General features: G+C 40.1%; 2 protein-coding genes across 3 annotated transcripts; both read right to left on the bottom strand.

The window, feature by feature from the left end:
• Positions 1 to 209: 209 nt before the first annotated feature.
• zgc:165573 (cysteine-rich and transmembrane domain-containing protein 1) lies at positions 210 to 3,717 on the bottom strand. Its single transcript, XM_048270371.1, has 3 exons — positions 3,452 to 3,717; positions 2,431 to 2,769; positions 210 to 1,079 (listed from the first exon to the last, which is right to left on the bottom strand). Exons 2-3 carry the CDS (start codon positions 2,741 to 2,743, stop codon positions 964 to 966), a joined length of 429 nt encoding a protein of 142 aa, XP_048126328.1. The 5' UTR covers positions 2,744 to 2,769; positions 3,452 to 3,717; the 3' UTR covers positions 210 to 963.
• A 1,588-nt stretch (positions 3,718 to 5,305) lies between these two features.
• On the bottom strand, positions 5,306 to 16,512 carry mat2b (methionine adenosyltransferase II, beta). 2 transcript variants are annotated; one of them, XM_048237994.1, is made up of 7 exons: positions 15,246 to 16,512; positions 12,934 to 13,128; positions 12,610 to 12,724; positions 12,148 to 12,294; positions 11,528 to 11,721; positions 8,946 to 9,059; positions 5,306 to 6,179 (listed from the first exon to the last, which is right to left on the bottom strand). In XM_048237994.1, the coding sequence occupies exons 1-7, from the start codon at positions 15,294 to 15,296 to the stop codon at positions 6,003 to 6,005; spliced, it is 993 nt and encodes a 330-aa protein (XP_048093951.1). In that variant the 5' UTR covers positions 15,297 to 16,512; the 3' UTR covers positions 5,306 to 6,002. The 2 variants fall into 2 exon arrangements, with proteins under 2 accessions (XP_048093951.1, XP_048093950.1); XM_048237993.1 differs by lacking the exon at positions 15,246 to 16,512 and adding an exon at positions 13,954 to 14,532.
• Positions 16,513 to 16,579: the final 67 nt, after the last annotated feature.

Here is a 16,579-nt window from a genome sequence, read left to right as displayed (position 1 = left end):
TTTTGCCCTAATAAAGGGACTATTGTGTTTAGAAAATGATAGATAGCACCAAACAAAAATGTTTTAAATGATTTCTGATTTTTTTTTAAGTTTGTTTCTACCTAACAATTCCAGTTATTTCTTATAAATGTTACTTGATTCTTATACACATAATAAGAATAAGAATAATATGATTTTCTTGTATGAGTCTATAAAGGATCAGACAGAAGTAGGTTGAGCAAATTTATTTGTTGTAAGATCAGTAGTGACAGGAAAAATGTTGTGGAAAACAAAACAAACTGCCACACGACACAAACATCGGTGACAAAATGTGGCTATATGGCACTGGCTGGTGCTTAATATAAGGCAACTGTATGGTTTAGGCGGAGAAACATTGTAGAATAATATAATAATTTCCTTCAAGATCCAGCCTCTACAGGATGTATTTGGGTACTGCACTTTGTTTGTGTAAATCTGAGTGTTTGGTCAATGATTGATATACTCCCCTAGAACCCTATTTGTAGTTGTTCGACATGTTTCATGGTATCTGTATGTGTATTACTCTGATTACCCATGAAAATGCAATACATTCAGTCAAAAGAACGGTTTGATTAAGAATTCTCCAGTCCTAACTACAAAGTTCTAACTGGACACATTCAGGTGCTAATAAATACCATGTCTGGTTAAAACCACTGGTACCGTTACTATGCAAGATATTATTATATTTAATACATTTAATGTGATATAAAACAAAGTATGCTATTTTAACAGCAGTTTAAACAGACAACAAATATTTAATTTATAAATGATTTCATACACACAGTAGTCATCTCTAACTTACATTAAGATGTAACATGTAATACCTAGAACACTAAAATAACACATCTTCAAGCTTTTGTCACAAGGATAAGAAAGTGTCTTACAGGCTATACATCAGTGTATCTTATGGATTCTTCTGATGAGGTCAGTGGTGGGGGGTTGTGGTCAGGTCATCATGTCCCACAGGCAACAGCAGCAGAGGGCCGCCCAGCAGGCGGTCAGGCAGGTCCCAGCGTCAGGCCCAGAGTCAGCTGGACGCTGCTGCTGCTCCACCACATACACTGAGGACAGGGAGGGTGGACATGCATAAGGGTCAAAGGTCAAAGTGTGTGGACAGAAAATCATATGGATACAAAAGTCACAAAGTCAGGAAAGAGGAAGTGCCAAGAAGAGACATTCGAGGTGAATACAGTCGAACAGAGCTGTAGAACAATAACCCATCCATGCCTCCTGAACAGAAGCTTATAACACATTGTGACAATGCCGATGATAGAAGTTGATTTTTCTGCTTTTTTAAACTTATTAGAGTCAGGTTTAGATTGATCAGGAAGTGGAACTGTGCTCTGTGGTGACGAAAATAGGAAAGCACTTGAGCAACATATGAAATACTGTGGTTGATTCAGTTCACTCTTTTGTAGTTGATTAAGAGGCAGCTCTGTGTTTGAGAGCAAGATAAGACTCCATGGCCTAAAACAAGTCTGGTGTTAAATACACTGTTTCATGTAAACCTCCAGAGCCTCCAGTCAGAGGTGCCCTTTGTTATCACTGCATGACTTTATGACGTGATCACTGATGGTAATTTTCCTAGTACCACAGATATCTGGAAACTCAGGATCAGTCAGGATGATGGCCAATCAGGAAACAGGCTTTATTCTTTCAATGATGCGCATCAAGGGAGAGAGACAAGCTTCAACTGGAGGATTTACCCATATCTTTAACTACACAAACGTATCCTGAGCTTAAGTAGGTTACAAACAAACGGGGGATGTGACCTCTAGCTCTGTATGGATATGGAATAAATGTACAGGGGTGGTCCCAAAGAATGACCCCGCCTTGTACCTGGCCAAATGTTAAGCTAATAGAATCGTTTCTGTGTACTTGGAGCAGTTACTACTCAATGACAATCGGAAGATGTGAAAGCCACCCATTCCTGCACACCTAGTATCTATAGACAAATAGTCACACCTAGAAGTAAGCAGAGGGGCCTTCCATTCAGTCGTAAATCTAAATCTAGAGAATTTATAGACAAGAGACACAAATGAGTAATGAACATAAGAAATATACAGTAGGTACATATATACTGCAATGAGTCTGATTCACAACTTTGTTAGGTCTACTTTGTTACTTTGTTTGTTCTGGTATGACAGAAACCTACACAGCAACAGGAAGTTTCTCTAATGTTTGTAAGTTTGTTTTTCAAAATAGGGTGGTCTTGGTTGCCTTTACATCCATAACCAAAAAGTTCCTCCAAAACATAAAAGGCAAAAAAAAAAAGGATTCTAACAATGGCAAAACAGACATTGAGTAACTTCTATTACACTGGACTGGTTAGAGGCTTGAGTGCTACCTACTGATAGTTCAGTCACCATAAACAAGTTCACAATACTGAGAAGTTACTGTCAAACCGCCTACCTGTGTTTTTGGGCTGCCCATACATTGCTCCTGGTGGGGCATCCTGCCATCCATACTGCGGTTGTGGAGGCACCTGGTATCCCTGGTAGCCCGGCTGTGCTGGGTACACCCCCGGGGGCCCGGGTGGATAGTTAGGGTAGCCTGGGTGAGCCCCATCTGGAGGGACTGGGTACCCTTGAGCCTGGTACCCTTGTGCAGGATATGCAGGGTAGCCCGGAGCAGAGGGCCCGGCGTAACCAGGAGCAGAGGGCCCGGCGTAACCAGGGGCAGAGGGGCCAGGGCCCGCATAGGGAGGTGGCTGATCGTAGTTCATTTACAGCAACTTGTGCTTAGGCCTACCTGTTGGCCAAGATATAAAACATTGCTTAACGAAATTGGAAAAAATACATACACTTCACAGAAATAAACTGACTAAAATATGTGTGAATTCCAGCCTGAAGCCTATAACAGAATGACTGGAGCAGTGTGCCTCTGAAAGACGTCTTTGTCAGAGTGTGATATGGGCAGTAACTGACTCAACCTTACCAAGACAGCATTCCAGTAAGGCAACAGCAGCCTTAACAGAAGTTGGCCAAATGTATAGTTTTATATCCATAGTAATCTGCGCACAAATGCTGAGACGCACCTCTTCAAATACTTTGAACTGTGTGAAGAGGACGACACGTGACCTTTGTACCAGAACGACGAGAACAATTCGCCTTTATTCTTAAGAAAACTCAGTCTACACGGTGATGGACCCTTGGCCGTGTGTTGTTCCAGTGTTTTGTTTTCCAAACAAATCGCGGAAAAGGCAGGAACTTAAGCAGACTATAACCCTATAATAGGCTACTCTAATTACAACATAGGCATATGTCGGTGACATCGCACTGAGACAATTTTCATGTTTACTGGTCAAGCAAAAGTTTGTGAATATGACCGAAGTTTCAGTTCATTATTGGCCCTAAAAAGAAAGAAAATGCATATACTTTTTAAAGAAGCTATCGACCACGACCGCGTTTTAGAAAGGTATCGTGTGACTTACTCTGAAGTGAATTGTGGAACGCTGTGCCAGGCCGCTGTTGTTTTTTTTATCGTGATTCCAACCGTTAAACTTTTTCAGTTGTATCCGCCGTAGAAGCTTCACTGTTAATCCATAAATCGTCGGTGGCTTTGATTTCTGTCATCCAAAGGATTTAATAAATTCTACTTGTCGATAGTGCTTCAATGTAATGAAGTCAGTTCGCTACGCGAAGTTGCCTACAGATGATCAGGTGACTCGCGCTTGACAAGGGCTATAGATACGTCATTAGCAAACGTAGTGGATTTCGATCCTTCGCAGTCAACGGTGTCCACCAGTTTCACACACATAGAGGGGGGGGGGGCTGATTAGAGAATTGCTGGTAAAACATTAACTTGCACAAGAGCCTACAGAAATCCCGTCTTCACTTCAATCATCACTTACTGAATGCCAAAGTTGCAGAGTACCATGGAATTAAGAAATAGGCTACTATGGTAATTATTTCTGAGAAATGATGGACTGCTCTCTCTCCTCCCTTTGTCTCCTGTAGCTTTGAATACATTGAACACAAGAATATTGTTCACATGATCACATAAAATAAAATGGCATACAAAAATAAAAATATACAGTACTGTACAAAAATCTCAGGCACCTTACATGATTTGTCTCAGCAATGCCATAAAGACCATATTGTTTATTTCTCACTTTCCAGAGAAAACAGAGAACACAGGAAATATGTACACAGTAGGCCATTTAAGCACATAAAATGATCTGATACCAGTCTACGGAGCCCAGGAGGTGTCATTGCAAGATATTTTTGTGTACCGAGAAAATGTGTGCACATTTTATTAAATTGTGTGCACGTTTTACTATATTGTGAGTACATTTTACTAAATTGTACTCAATTTACAACAATTAAAATAAGAGCACAATTTAGTAAAATGAGCGCTCTATTTAGTATAATGTGCGCACAATTTACTAAATCAAATTACAATTAAAATAAGAGCACAATTTACTAAAATGAAAGCACAATTTAGTAAAACGAGCACACATTTTCTTGTTACATACCAATAAATATATTGCAATGACCCCTCTAGGGTTTTGTACATTTCAGTCTCAAGTTACCATTACATTTGTTGTTTTAGCAGTGTTATAATGACCAATTACCCAAGAGGGAAGTTTCTTGATGGAGCTGTCATTCCCTACCCAGGCCACTGATGGGCATGTCGCCCTGCTAGAAGCTAATGGGGCTCTCGAGATCAGCTGCCGACTTGACCGTGGCTCGCCCTAAAACGGACACGGCGGTATCAAGAGCATTTTGGTAGGGCACAAAGTGGAGGAGCCACCTGAAAAGTATTGTACATCTCTGTGGACCCTCTTCATTGTATTCCTAGGTGGTAATACAGTGTCAGCTTGCCTCATCAAGGTTTTTTGAATAGAAACCTTTGGCCACATTTTTCACTAGGTGACAATGAACTCTTCCAGCTGTAGCTTTTCAATGAGATCTTCGATCTGTCGAAGTGTCGTCATCTCCTTCCCACTTCTGATACCAATGTGTCAGAGCCAGAGCCAGTGCCAGTACCAACCGGCTTCAGCTTCCCCCTTGCGAGATTGGTCATTATAACACTGCAAAAAAAAACAACCAATCGAATGGATGCAAAAGACTAGAATCTGAACCAGAAATGCACTATATATGTATATATTCCCTCTATCTTCTGGTTGAATTCTAAAAGACAATGAGAAATAAAAATATAAGGTCATCATAACATTGCTAAAACAACAGTACTGTATATTATTAGACATTGTATAGTGTTAAAATACCACCCCACATTTGTACATATTGTATTGTAAGCATGTCCTACACTCACTTAACCGTCATGTGACCATAGAGAAAACAAAACAGGGTTTTTTTTTTTTTCAATATTACTTTTTATTATTTAAGCATATATAGCCAGATGCTCAGTCAAATATTTTTTTTATCTTATACATAATTGGTGGTCACCGAACACCAACGTGAGAAAACAGTGCTTGCAAAAGGGTTCAACCCCAGAATTTAAAACATACTGTATTCTTCAACTGTTCCCTCAGAAAAGCCAACATAGCAACTCAACTATTGCACTCAGTGTCGAGATAAAGCACCTTCACACCTTCATAACCGTACTTCATTTTGGGGTGATATCATTTCAGTAGGCCTGCTAGCACAGACATCACATCAACCTTCAGGCAAGGCAAAGCCCACAGCAGGAGTGCTTTCTCACAGAAACAATGTAAATTATGAGAGTATTTTGAACTGGTAGACCCACATCAAAAGCCAACACCAAAAAAAGAGTTGATCAAATAAAATGGCAGTTGTTGTGATCCCCAAATGATTATCAATATTACATCTTGCACAGAAACATAAAATAGTCCAAAGTAGGTTGAGCGTGTATCTGTTCCATCACAGGATTGGGAAAAAATAACTGTGCAAACACTCAACTGGTAACTTCAGCTAAAACTATTCCATGTCACATGAAAGATCACTACTGTTTTAGGAATGCATTCTCTTTCTCTCTAGTTCCAGAGGAGTGGTAACCCTTCAGTGAAAGGCGGTCTGCCGGCAGCGCTTGTCCTGGAGGAAGGGCCAGAGCACGTCTCGGATGGCCATCTTGAAGGGTGTGGGCTCCACGCTCAGGCCCAGCAGCTCTAGCCGCGAGCACTCCAGCTGAGCGTTCTGGGGCCGCTGAGCCCCTGCACCCGCAGGCTGCTCCGTCAGCTGGAGAAACACACAGACACAGACACAGACACAGACACGCACAGAGTTATTGCATACAGTACATGTCATATTACAGCATTCGCAACCAATGCACCACAAGCTCAAGCTAATAGCACCAAGCTCATAAACATGGAGGGCCTTGGCGGAATTGTTTTTTTTGTGCCAGATTTGTTGCAAGTCACATTTTAATTTCACTTAAAGTTTTCATTTTCATCTCCAGTTTCACAAAATTCTTTAAAATTGTTACTCTGTTAGAAGATCACTAGCACGAACCTCAAATGCATTGGATATTTGTATTAGGTCAGAGCCACACAAAAAAAACAATGCCATTTTGCAACACCTACACCCACTCCACTCAGAGTTGAGCCTCGTGCCATCAGGGAGGAGGTAGACTTTTCTTAAGCGGGCCAGGTTTAACAGATACCTAAGATAATTTGTCCCATTAGCTGTTGGGTTACTTAACAAGTTATAGATCAACTTGCATTTGTTTATTATTGTTTATGATAAGACATTAAAGGGATACCAGGCAAGCCTGATGCTTTTTCTCTCCAAAACTCCCCCTAGCGTCTGTACGTGTCTATACGTGTGCGAGCCCTCGCTCGGTCTGAAGCTCTTTTCCTTTTCTTTGCATCTTCCGTCAAGGGTTTTCGCTGCTTATTTGCCGGCTCTGCCATTATACACATGTTCGCAACAAATCGCATTTTGTTAGCCTGCCTCTTTGCTGTAGATGCAGGATGTAAACTGATCCTGCTTCTCGCGATGTCTGAGACTTTGTGAGACTGCAGGTCGGCGGGTACGATACACTGAACTTGTAAGTGGGATATTCTTCCTACAGGCAGTAGGGACAGGCGAGAGAGTCTTCATTTGCCCTGTAATGAGTAATTTAAACATATACCGACTTACGAAGATGATTAATTAACACAAAAACGTTGCCTGGTGTCCTTTTAAAGACGATCCAATCCAATCAAACCATGTGCATCTCTACCTCTCAGTGCACATCTACAGTACAGGCCAAAAGTTTGGACACACCTTCTCATTCAGTTTCCTTTATTTTCATGACTATTTACATTGTAGATTCATCAAAACTATTAATGAACACATATGGAATTATGTACTTAACAAAAAAATGTGAAATAACTGAAAACATGTCTTATATTCAAGTTGCTATGTTTTTTTTAAATAATACCATATTCAGCAAGCCATAACTTGACAAATATTCATCTGTGGGCCAAATAACTTTGCATTCATTTATAGTTTCGATGCCTTCAGTAGAAATTTAAAAAGTAAATAGTCATGAAAATAAAGAAAACGCATTGAAATGAGAAGGTGTGTCCAAACTTTTGGCCTGTACTGTATACATATTCAGTATTTGCATGCATTTCAACACCAACAGCTTTTATGGTTGGTTAGCATGTGAGCTCGTAAGCAGTAGGTTTATCATTTTAGGCCAATCAAATTAAGAATATGATAAACATGTGCTATGATTCATTCCACAGCCACACTTCTAGAGTTTTGTTCAGTACTGTCTACATCCTACTGAGGCCCATTTTATCTTTCAATACTTCTTGAATTCAATGGATTTGATGGCTCATGTAGATGTCCAGCCTTATTGACAGACTCCAGGTAATCAATGCACTGGTATGCCCTTTTCACATGGAATGGCTTTTCAGTTCTATACATTTCTGTTTTACTATTCTCTCATCATGGTGAGGTGTTTTGCAATAACACCAGTGAGGAAAATTGATCAATACCTCCCTCTACAGGGCGGGGGCTGTAAATGCAGGTCTGACTTCATAAAGTGTTAGATGTAAAAAAATGTAAATTTATCAAAATCCTGATTATGGCATTATTAGGGCTAGGCTGGAGGTAAAGAACAACTTGGTGCCATGTATAGGAACCAATCAAGTGTTCAGAGGAACCACACTGTCCCACTGAGCCCCCAAAGATTGCAGTGTCCACAAAAGAAGAAATGTGAAGCAAACACAAGGACACTGCTTGGGTAAATACAGAACAACTGATACAGTTATAGCGCTACTACGTTTGAGTTACTATTTTTGAAAGCATACAAAATACATCGACCCAAAAGAAAGTAATGGTACAGAAAAAAATGTGGTTGCACATACATTTTGTGATGACACACAAATTACATAAATTTAGCTGTGCTCTGCTGTGACCTGCGTTGTGTAGACAAGCAGTCTCACAACAGACTTAAACTCATAGCCTTGGAGCTTGAGTCCGGTAGGAGGTGGGCGTGCTAGCAAGGATGATAGAAACCATGGGCACTTGTGGTCTGTCGCTAGCACATCTCTTAAGGTATTGGGACGTCAAGTGAGGTTTACTCACTGCTCAGCACAGCAACCACTGACCACCATCACACATCCAAGAGGATACACTTTAGGGGCAGCCGTGGCCTACTGGTTAGCGCTTCGGACTTGTAACCGAGGGTTGCCTGTTCGAACCCCAGACCAGTAGGAACAGCTGAAGTGCCCTTGAGCTATCCCCTCACTGCTCCCCAAGCACCGCTGTTGTAGCAGGCAGCTCACTGCGCCGGGACTAGTGTGTGCTTCACCTCACTGTGTTCACTGTGTGCCGAGTGTGTTTCACTAATTCACGGATTGGGATAAATGCAGAGACCAATTTTCCCTCACGGGATCAAAAGAGTATATATACTTATACACCAACATGGCCAGGCAGATTCCTATGTCTGAGACACTGCTGTTGTAATACGCAAGGAAAATAAGACAGAGGAATATGAAAAACTCTTACCGGTATGAGGTGACTACTGGGTAGATTAAAAGCATCTGCGATTGCACATGCTATCTCGTATTTGGTCATCTGCTCTTTACCGGAATAATGGAAGATGCCTTGCAATGAGGGCTCCTAGAAGAAAAGGCATAGATATTTTTTTAAAATACAGGGTTCGTACCCCTATTCCAAGATCAAATTCAAGCACTTTCAAGGTTAATTTTCAAGCTTTTCCAGCACTTTACAGCGGTGGCAAATGACATATTATACGAATATACGAATATACTAACTCAAAATGATTTTTACTTTATCATTTAGAGATGATTTTAACAGAGAAAAGTGTGTTTCTTAATAGCAGAAAAGAAATTAAAGGAAAAATAAAAAATGTGTCACCTGTCTGGAAGTAGACTTTGCTTGCTATCTAATTGGCAGAAAAAAAAAAAAAAAAAAAAACATTAAATAAATAAATAAATAAAATAAAAAAATAAATCACTCATCAAATAACTATTCTTTGCTGAATATGTGAACTCAAACTAATGTTAAGGCTCACTCTTTCATGACAGTCAAGACTGATTACCGTATTTTCCAGACTAGAAGTCACACTTTTTTTCATAGTTTGGCTGGTCCTGCGACTCAGGTGCAACATATATTTATATATATGTTTTTTTCCTCTTCATGACACATTTTTTGACTGGTGCGACTTATACTCCGGTGTGACTTATATTCCGGAAAATACAGGTATGTCTCTTTCTTGCCTACAACTGCATGCAGACAGGCCTACATCTGTGATCATGAGCTACCAACCAGTAGGCTAGCAATGTGGAGATGTGACGTTGGGTGACATGAAGATGACGGAGTTGTCATATAATTGGATAAATCTAACTTCTTGCCAAACGGCACCATATGCATATGCATGGTGTTTTAATGTCCTTTCCACTTGTAGTAATAAGTATTAAACCACAAAACTGAGCTCCAATTGGTTTTGAGGATATTTCTACTGATCTCTGCTCCATCTTTAATTAAGAATGCTCTGCTTCTCCTCATCAGAGTAGTGAATGTTGCATTTATAAATTGCAGGGTCATAGGCTGCAGAGCTTGTACCTTCTGACACAGTGAGTGTCACATCTTGACTCTCACTCACTTGTGAGGGCCCTTTGCCTATTATTTCCCTATCTTCTCCTAACTCTTTCTCCTTATTTCCACCTTTCTGTCTGATTTCTCCTGTCTCCTGTGTAAATAACTGACCAATAATCAATATCATGCTTACATAATATCCATATAAATATCTACTATTATCTACTATCTAGGCTACTATCTATATAATATTATTGGTCCAGACCAGACTCTGATATCTAATTTTCAGTGCAGGTTAGCTAGCTGCAACTCCACGGAATTTCAGCATAACATTTTGAGTAGGCCTTGAAGTCAGCCTTTGTTCAGGTCTGACGATTATTTATTTTGAACAATGGATTTGTGGGTATTGAAGTTTATTTGAGCTGCGTGTGAGTGTGTTGCGTTTGTTAGTTAGGACATAGCTCCGCGATAGCAGAGTCAACTCTACTTTCGTTTTGACATGTCAGAGGCTACAACTACATGTTGTGTGACGATGCGTTGATGCAAGGATAATTGCTATTTTTAATTAATAAATACAACAAAATTTGAAGAAAGAAAGGTGACCTCTATGGTAAATACAGCCATAGACATGACTGGTGCGGTTTTGCATTCACATACCATAAAGTTTCATGTCCCTTTTCAACCTAACTTTCTCCTTGTCTTCCAATGATTGGAGCTAAGTAGCCTATTCAATAATATGTTAGCTTTAATGGCGACCTAGCTAGCAATGAATCATGACCCTACATGATTTCTGTTCAGCAGTCCGAAATAGCCGTTTTCTAACCAACGCTCATTAAAACTCTCCGACTTTCTGCATCTAATAGGCTAAGCTAACTATTCCGTCAGATAGCCATTTGTGTCAAAAGAAATACACTTACAATTTTAAGCATTTTCAAGCACTTCATTCCGAAATGCAAGCACTTTTCAACCCTTGAAAACGCAACATTAAAATTCAAGCATTTTCAAGGATTTCAAGCACCCGTACGAACCCTGAAAATAAAATCAATCAAGATAAAAATAAAACATGTGTGCTGTGCGCTACACGCCACAGTATGAACCATAAGTATGCAAGTGAAAGGAAAAGAAAAAATGAAGTCATAAGAAGTAAACCTTGATGTGTAATTAAAGACTTTAGTAATATGTGGAGAGGGATTAAAAGACCTGGTAGTTCTGATAAGGAAACTCCAGTCTAGCTGCTAGTTGGCTTTTGATAAGGGAACTCCAGTCTAGCTGCTAGTTGGCTTTTGATAAGGGAACTCTAGCTGCTAGTTGGCTTCTGATAAGAGAACTGTAGCTGCTAGTTGGCTTTTGATAAGGGAACTCTAGCTGCTAGTTGGCTTCTGATAAGAGAACTGTAGCTGCTAGTTGGCTTTTGATAAGAGAACTCTAGCTGCTAGTTGGCTTTTGATAAGAGAACTCTAGCTGCTATTTGGCTTCTGATAAGAGAACTCTAGCTGCTAGTTGGCTCCAGGTGTGTGAAGCTCACTGACCTGCAGTCTCCTCTCGGCCATCAGCCTGCAGACGCGAGCCACATCGCTGCTGTAGGTGGGGAAGCGCTGCTGGCAGTGGTCGATGGTGCAGCTGTCGGCGCCCTCCTGTACGCGGTCCCACAGCACGGTGACCGCGCTCTCGTCCACACGCTCCACCTCGCCGTACAGGATGGGCACCCGCAGGATGGCAGCCCCTGGCACACACCAAAGCAAAATGCTTACATCACCCACCAGGAACAAATGTCATTATCCAATTAAAGACTAGCACAGCATAACATGCAGGCACATCAGTGGTACAATGTTATGCAACATTCACATCGGAGAAGTTGTGAACCTACTCACATCACACAATAAAACATAGATTAAGAACTGTCCCATTCTCCGTTGAAAAAAAGAGATTAAGAACTCAATGGGACTCTTCTGGTAAAATAAAGGATAATAAATAATATAAAAATAATTAAAATAAAATACAAAAAAATAAAAGAAAACTTCAGTGAAAATCTCCAGTTAAAAGAGCTTTATCCTTAATGCACGGTCGGCAAACTGACCACAAGCCAAACAAACCGTTGTTTGGAATTGGATGATAATGTGAAATCAAGAGATGAGGGCAGATTACAGACCTGGGTTATGTCTCAGGACTTCCCGCTCTCCCTCCAGCTTGGATTTGCCATAGAGGTTTAAGGGGTTGGGGGCATCATTCTCCCCGTAGGGAGGGTTACGGCCATCAAATACATAATCAGTGCTGATGTAGATGAGGAAGATCCCAGCTGTAAGGTGATAAACAACATGCACAAGACAAGGTCAGTAAATATTTAGACATTTTCTTCTGTTTCTAGTAGACAGCGCTTACAGACTAAAGTTCATGTGCCCGGTGTTATAGTGCATACAGAACACAAGTATTCACTTTCAACACAGCAGTAAAATAACAATTATGAGAAGACATCTGTTATTCAACAACAGTATGTATGTTCGAGTGTACCGGTATATGGACTGGTAGTCTACCAGATCCTAATTTGCCATAAGGAACACCACGCCACTGCCACATGTCATCATGTCTTGAGATTAAAACTGGTTCGACTGACCTGTCTCTTTAGCCAGAGTGGCTGATGTGTGGACATTGAGGTTGAAGGCAGCTTCAGTGTGGCGTTCCACAACATCTGGCCTCCTCTCTGCCGCACAGTGCACAATCACATGGGGCTGGAAAAAACAAACAATAAAGTATATGTGAGTAAAAATCTATTATATATACAAGGAAGTTTATTGTCACATGCATATAGTTACTGGATTTAAGAAATGCAGTGAAATTATGGGGAGGGCACCAACAAGGAGCATATATGTGTGTGTGTATAGTATATATCACATATATTTCTGGGGATAATACTTGATGTACGTCTTAAACAACATACCTGAAACTGCTGGATTAATGACCGCAAGGCCTCCTCATCCAGTAAATTGCACTTGAGAAAGCGAGGCCGTGCCCGTGAATAGCCAGTACCCAAAGCATCCCAGGCATTGTTCTGGAACTCTTTATACACAGCCCGTCCAAGTAGGCCTGTGGCACCTGTTATTAGCACACGTCTGTATGGGATGGCCACATTCTCCTGTAAAAAGAACCACCACAATTTCCAACACTATACCTGTGCTTCAAGTTACTTCAAAGTTGCATGCACTGAAACTGTGTCAAGTATCTCCCCATCTCACTATACTGAGTTTGACATGCAATTAGAAACAGATAATCTGCAAGCACTGATTCTCTTTATGTAAGAGCAGAAAACACACATGGCACAGCGATTTGCCAATCTGTGGTGTGTAATCTGGGATAATCTATTCAGTCAGAAATATCTTTGGAACCTAGATTCCATCATCATCTGCTAGGCAAATATACACGTTTAGAATTGAGAGGGATAAATTTGGATGTTTATTTAGAGTTGCTGTTGTCATTTGTTTATGACTTGATGGAGGAACAACGTGATTCAGCCACACAAGAACCTGTGAAACTGCACCAAAAAGACACCCATTACATAACACACTAGCAGAGTAAGAGTCCACAAACTATAAGGAGTTATAGCTTGTACAATTGTCATTTCAGCAGCATAAATAATCATCATGGCAGCCAAGCAGACATAAAGAATGAGAGACCCTTTCGCGACCACTGCATTGAATATAGGGTGCAGAAAGAGGTCCACCCACTGAATATTTACAAACCATCACCTATATCCTGTCAATTCCGGTGCGTTTTCCAAGGCAGCAAAACACATCTCTCCACTCTAGATAATGTTAGTTCAAATATAAATGATGACACATAAACGTTTTTTTTACTTCTTAAAAGAAACGTAATGATCACACGACATACATTTATTTTTCATTGAGCTGCTAGCTAGCATGCACGTGTTGGTACTGAGCACCGTTTAAATGATAAAGCTCACCTTTATTAATTCCACGTGCCCTGGAGTAAATAGAATCTTAAATTCAGTTTCTTTCTCACACATTTCTATGTCACGACAGTAGAAACTCTCATACCTTCGTAAGAAAAACGATTCAGAAATCAGGTTATTTCTGATGCGCAACTGAGTTCAGACCGTCCAGGGGGCAGTCTGAACGGTGCAACAATAACTACCACCACCAAAACTTCCGGGTGATATCAGAAAATGGAACTTCAAAACAAAGGTCTTTCCTTTTGACCTCAAGTATTCATACTAATCTACGATTTTTTTCTAATCACCTTCCATTTATTTTAAGTTCTGTGTACAACCCATGGTTTGCATGTACTGTAGAAACATGACAAAAGAAAAAAAAGAAGAAAAAAAATTGCATTCTAGGTTTATTTTGATTGACATGTCATTCACAGCTACTGTTCGTTAATTACCATCTTTGTCTGTTATGCAGCCAAAAAATGACACAGTTGACACATACATTGTCCACGACCACCACCTTTCTTTCTTTAAGGAATAGTCATCAGTAATAGACGCAATATGTCTATGCGTGGCGGACAGGCAGTGTGTGTGTGTGTGTGTGTGTGAGTGTGTGTATATATATATATATATATATATATATATATATATATATATATATATATATATATATATATATATATATATATACACACACACACAATGCTATAATAAAATCGTCATTATAGCATTGACAGTATGGATAAAGCCATCATATAGTTGTGAGCTTTAACTAATTATGTTGAATAGCGCCTTCACTACTTTCACAACCATCATTTCTGCAATGTATCTACGCAGATTATGATCTTTCTTTTATGGTATGGATGTCCCTGGTACCTGGTACCTTTTCGGTTGCAACTACTTTGCAGTCTTATTAATCACTGGTCACTAGATACAACATCGAAATGCAATAACCACGAGGAATAAAGGACGCTTCTTTGTTTCACTTTCTGGGTAGTCAGCTTCGCCACTCATTCCAAATCGAGCCAGCCCAGATCCTGTCAGCTAAATTAGCTAATTCGCAAACATGGAACAAACTGCACACCTTAAATCAGCGCTTCGGCACAGACCACGATGAAAAGCACAGGAGTAGTATGCCTACTAAACGATACATGGAGAACCTCAATGCTTCAGGAGTGCACGATATGAGGAAGCTGCTTTACGTAGTACTAATACCTTAACGTTACAGCTAACGTTAGTCGCACCTCCTACACAAAGGGTTACATGTCATATCTAACTGTCTCAATGTTACCAATACTTTTCATTACCTCAAAGTCCGCATACTCATATAAAGGCATATTTTCCTGCACTCGATTCATTCAACAATCCGGATATGTCAGTACTAGCCATAAACAGAAAAAGATAGGTAATAGCACTAGCTCATATAAAATCATTCATGAGAACAGTTTCTGCGTTTCAGTTGCGCATGCACGGACGGCAGTCCTGCATGTGAAGCACTATCAAAACAATGAAAAAGATATTATTTTAAATATATTTGAAATATTTTTGTCATATCAAATAATCTTAAAACTAAAGCAACAACGTGATATCACTCTTCACATCAACCCATTTAGAGCGGACTCATTTATTGGATGTAGTTCAAACAATCAACTCAAGAGAGCAAGAGAGGCTAGTTAACATTTTAATGACCTATAACTGCTAGCACATATTTTCTTTGACTCTGGGGAGTTATCCAGTCCATTAATTTCCAAAAAATGTTTTAAAGGTATTCTTCCCTTTCATAACTAACACTATTTTATTGTTAAAATTGAATTACTCCCTGATGCCCAAGCCCAAATGCCCAAGACACTGTTACCCTCATTGACACTAATTTCTGAATGTGCAAGTCAGGGTCATACCTGCTGTGCTTTTGTGGTTGAGGTAGAATGCAACATTTCACCAATAAAAGCAAGAGGCAAGTATCAACCTTAAATGTTTTTACAATGAGTGTGTACAGTGTCTTGTGAGTACAGTGAGTGTGCTGTGTCCTGTGTAGTTTCCCTGTAGGCCAGGGAACTCTACAGTGCATGCCACCTAAACATTTATGTGACGATCACATCTGGTATGTTTCTTTTCCTCAAAATGCTATGGGAAACCACCGGCGCTGCACTTTCACTGCATACGGCTATGTTTTGAGAAGTGGAACTGTGAGGGGAAACTTTCAGCATTCAGCAAGATGTTCTTGTTTGTTGTGCTTGTTAATTGGTTTGTACACTGAATACAAATTGGGCTGGATGATCATTTTAATGAGTTATAGTTTTAAAAAGACACTCAAAATAGGGTTACCACATGTTCTGGTTTTCCCGGGATTGTTCTCTTTTTTTTAATGTCTGTCCCGGAAAATTGATCATCTTTCCCGGGACACTAAATATCCCGTTTTTTGGTGCAAAGGCACTTCTATTTTTTTTAAGTATTACCTAGTTTCACTTTCAATAAAACCTACATTCCGCTCCTGCAATCCTACTATTTCTCTTAAGTTATCTTGATCGTATCCTGCTGTCGGAGGCAGGCATGCGCTTATTTGATTGGTTGTAATGCAGACCTGCGAAACGAAAGTTTACCTTAACCATCAGCATCACCTAACAACTACTGGCCGCGCGCA

This window comes from Alosa alosa, chromosome 2 (genome assembly GCF_017589495.1).
Source record: "Alosa alosa isolate M-15738 ecotype Scorff River chromosome 2, AALO_Geno_1.1, whole genome shotgun sequence".
In the NCBI taxonomy this organism is placed as follows: Eukaryota; Metazoa; Chordata; class Actinopteri; order Clupeiformes; family Clupeidae; genus Alosa; species Alosa alosa.
Note: the sequence above shows the minus strand (reverse complement) of the source record. Positions and strands in the feature narration are given on the sequence as shown.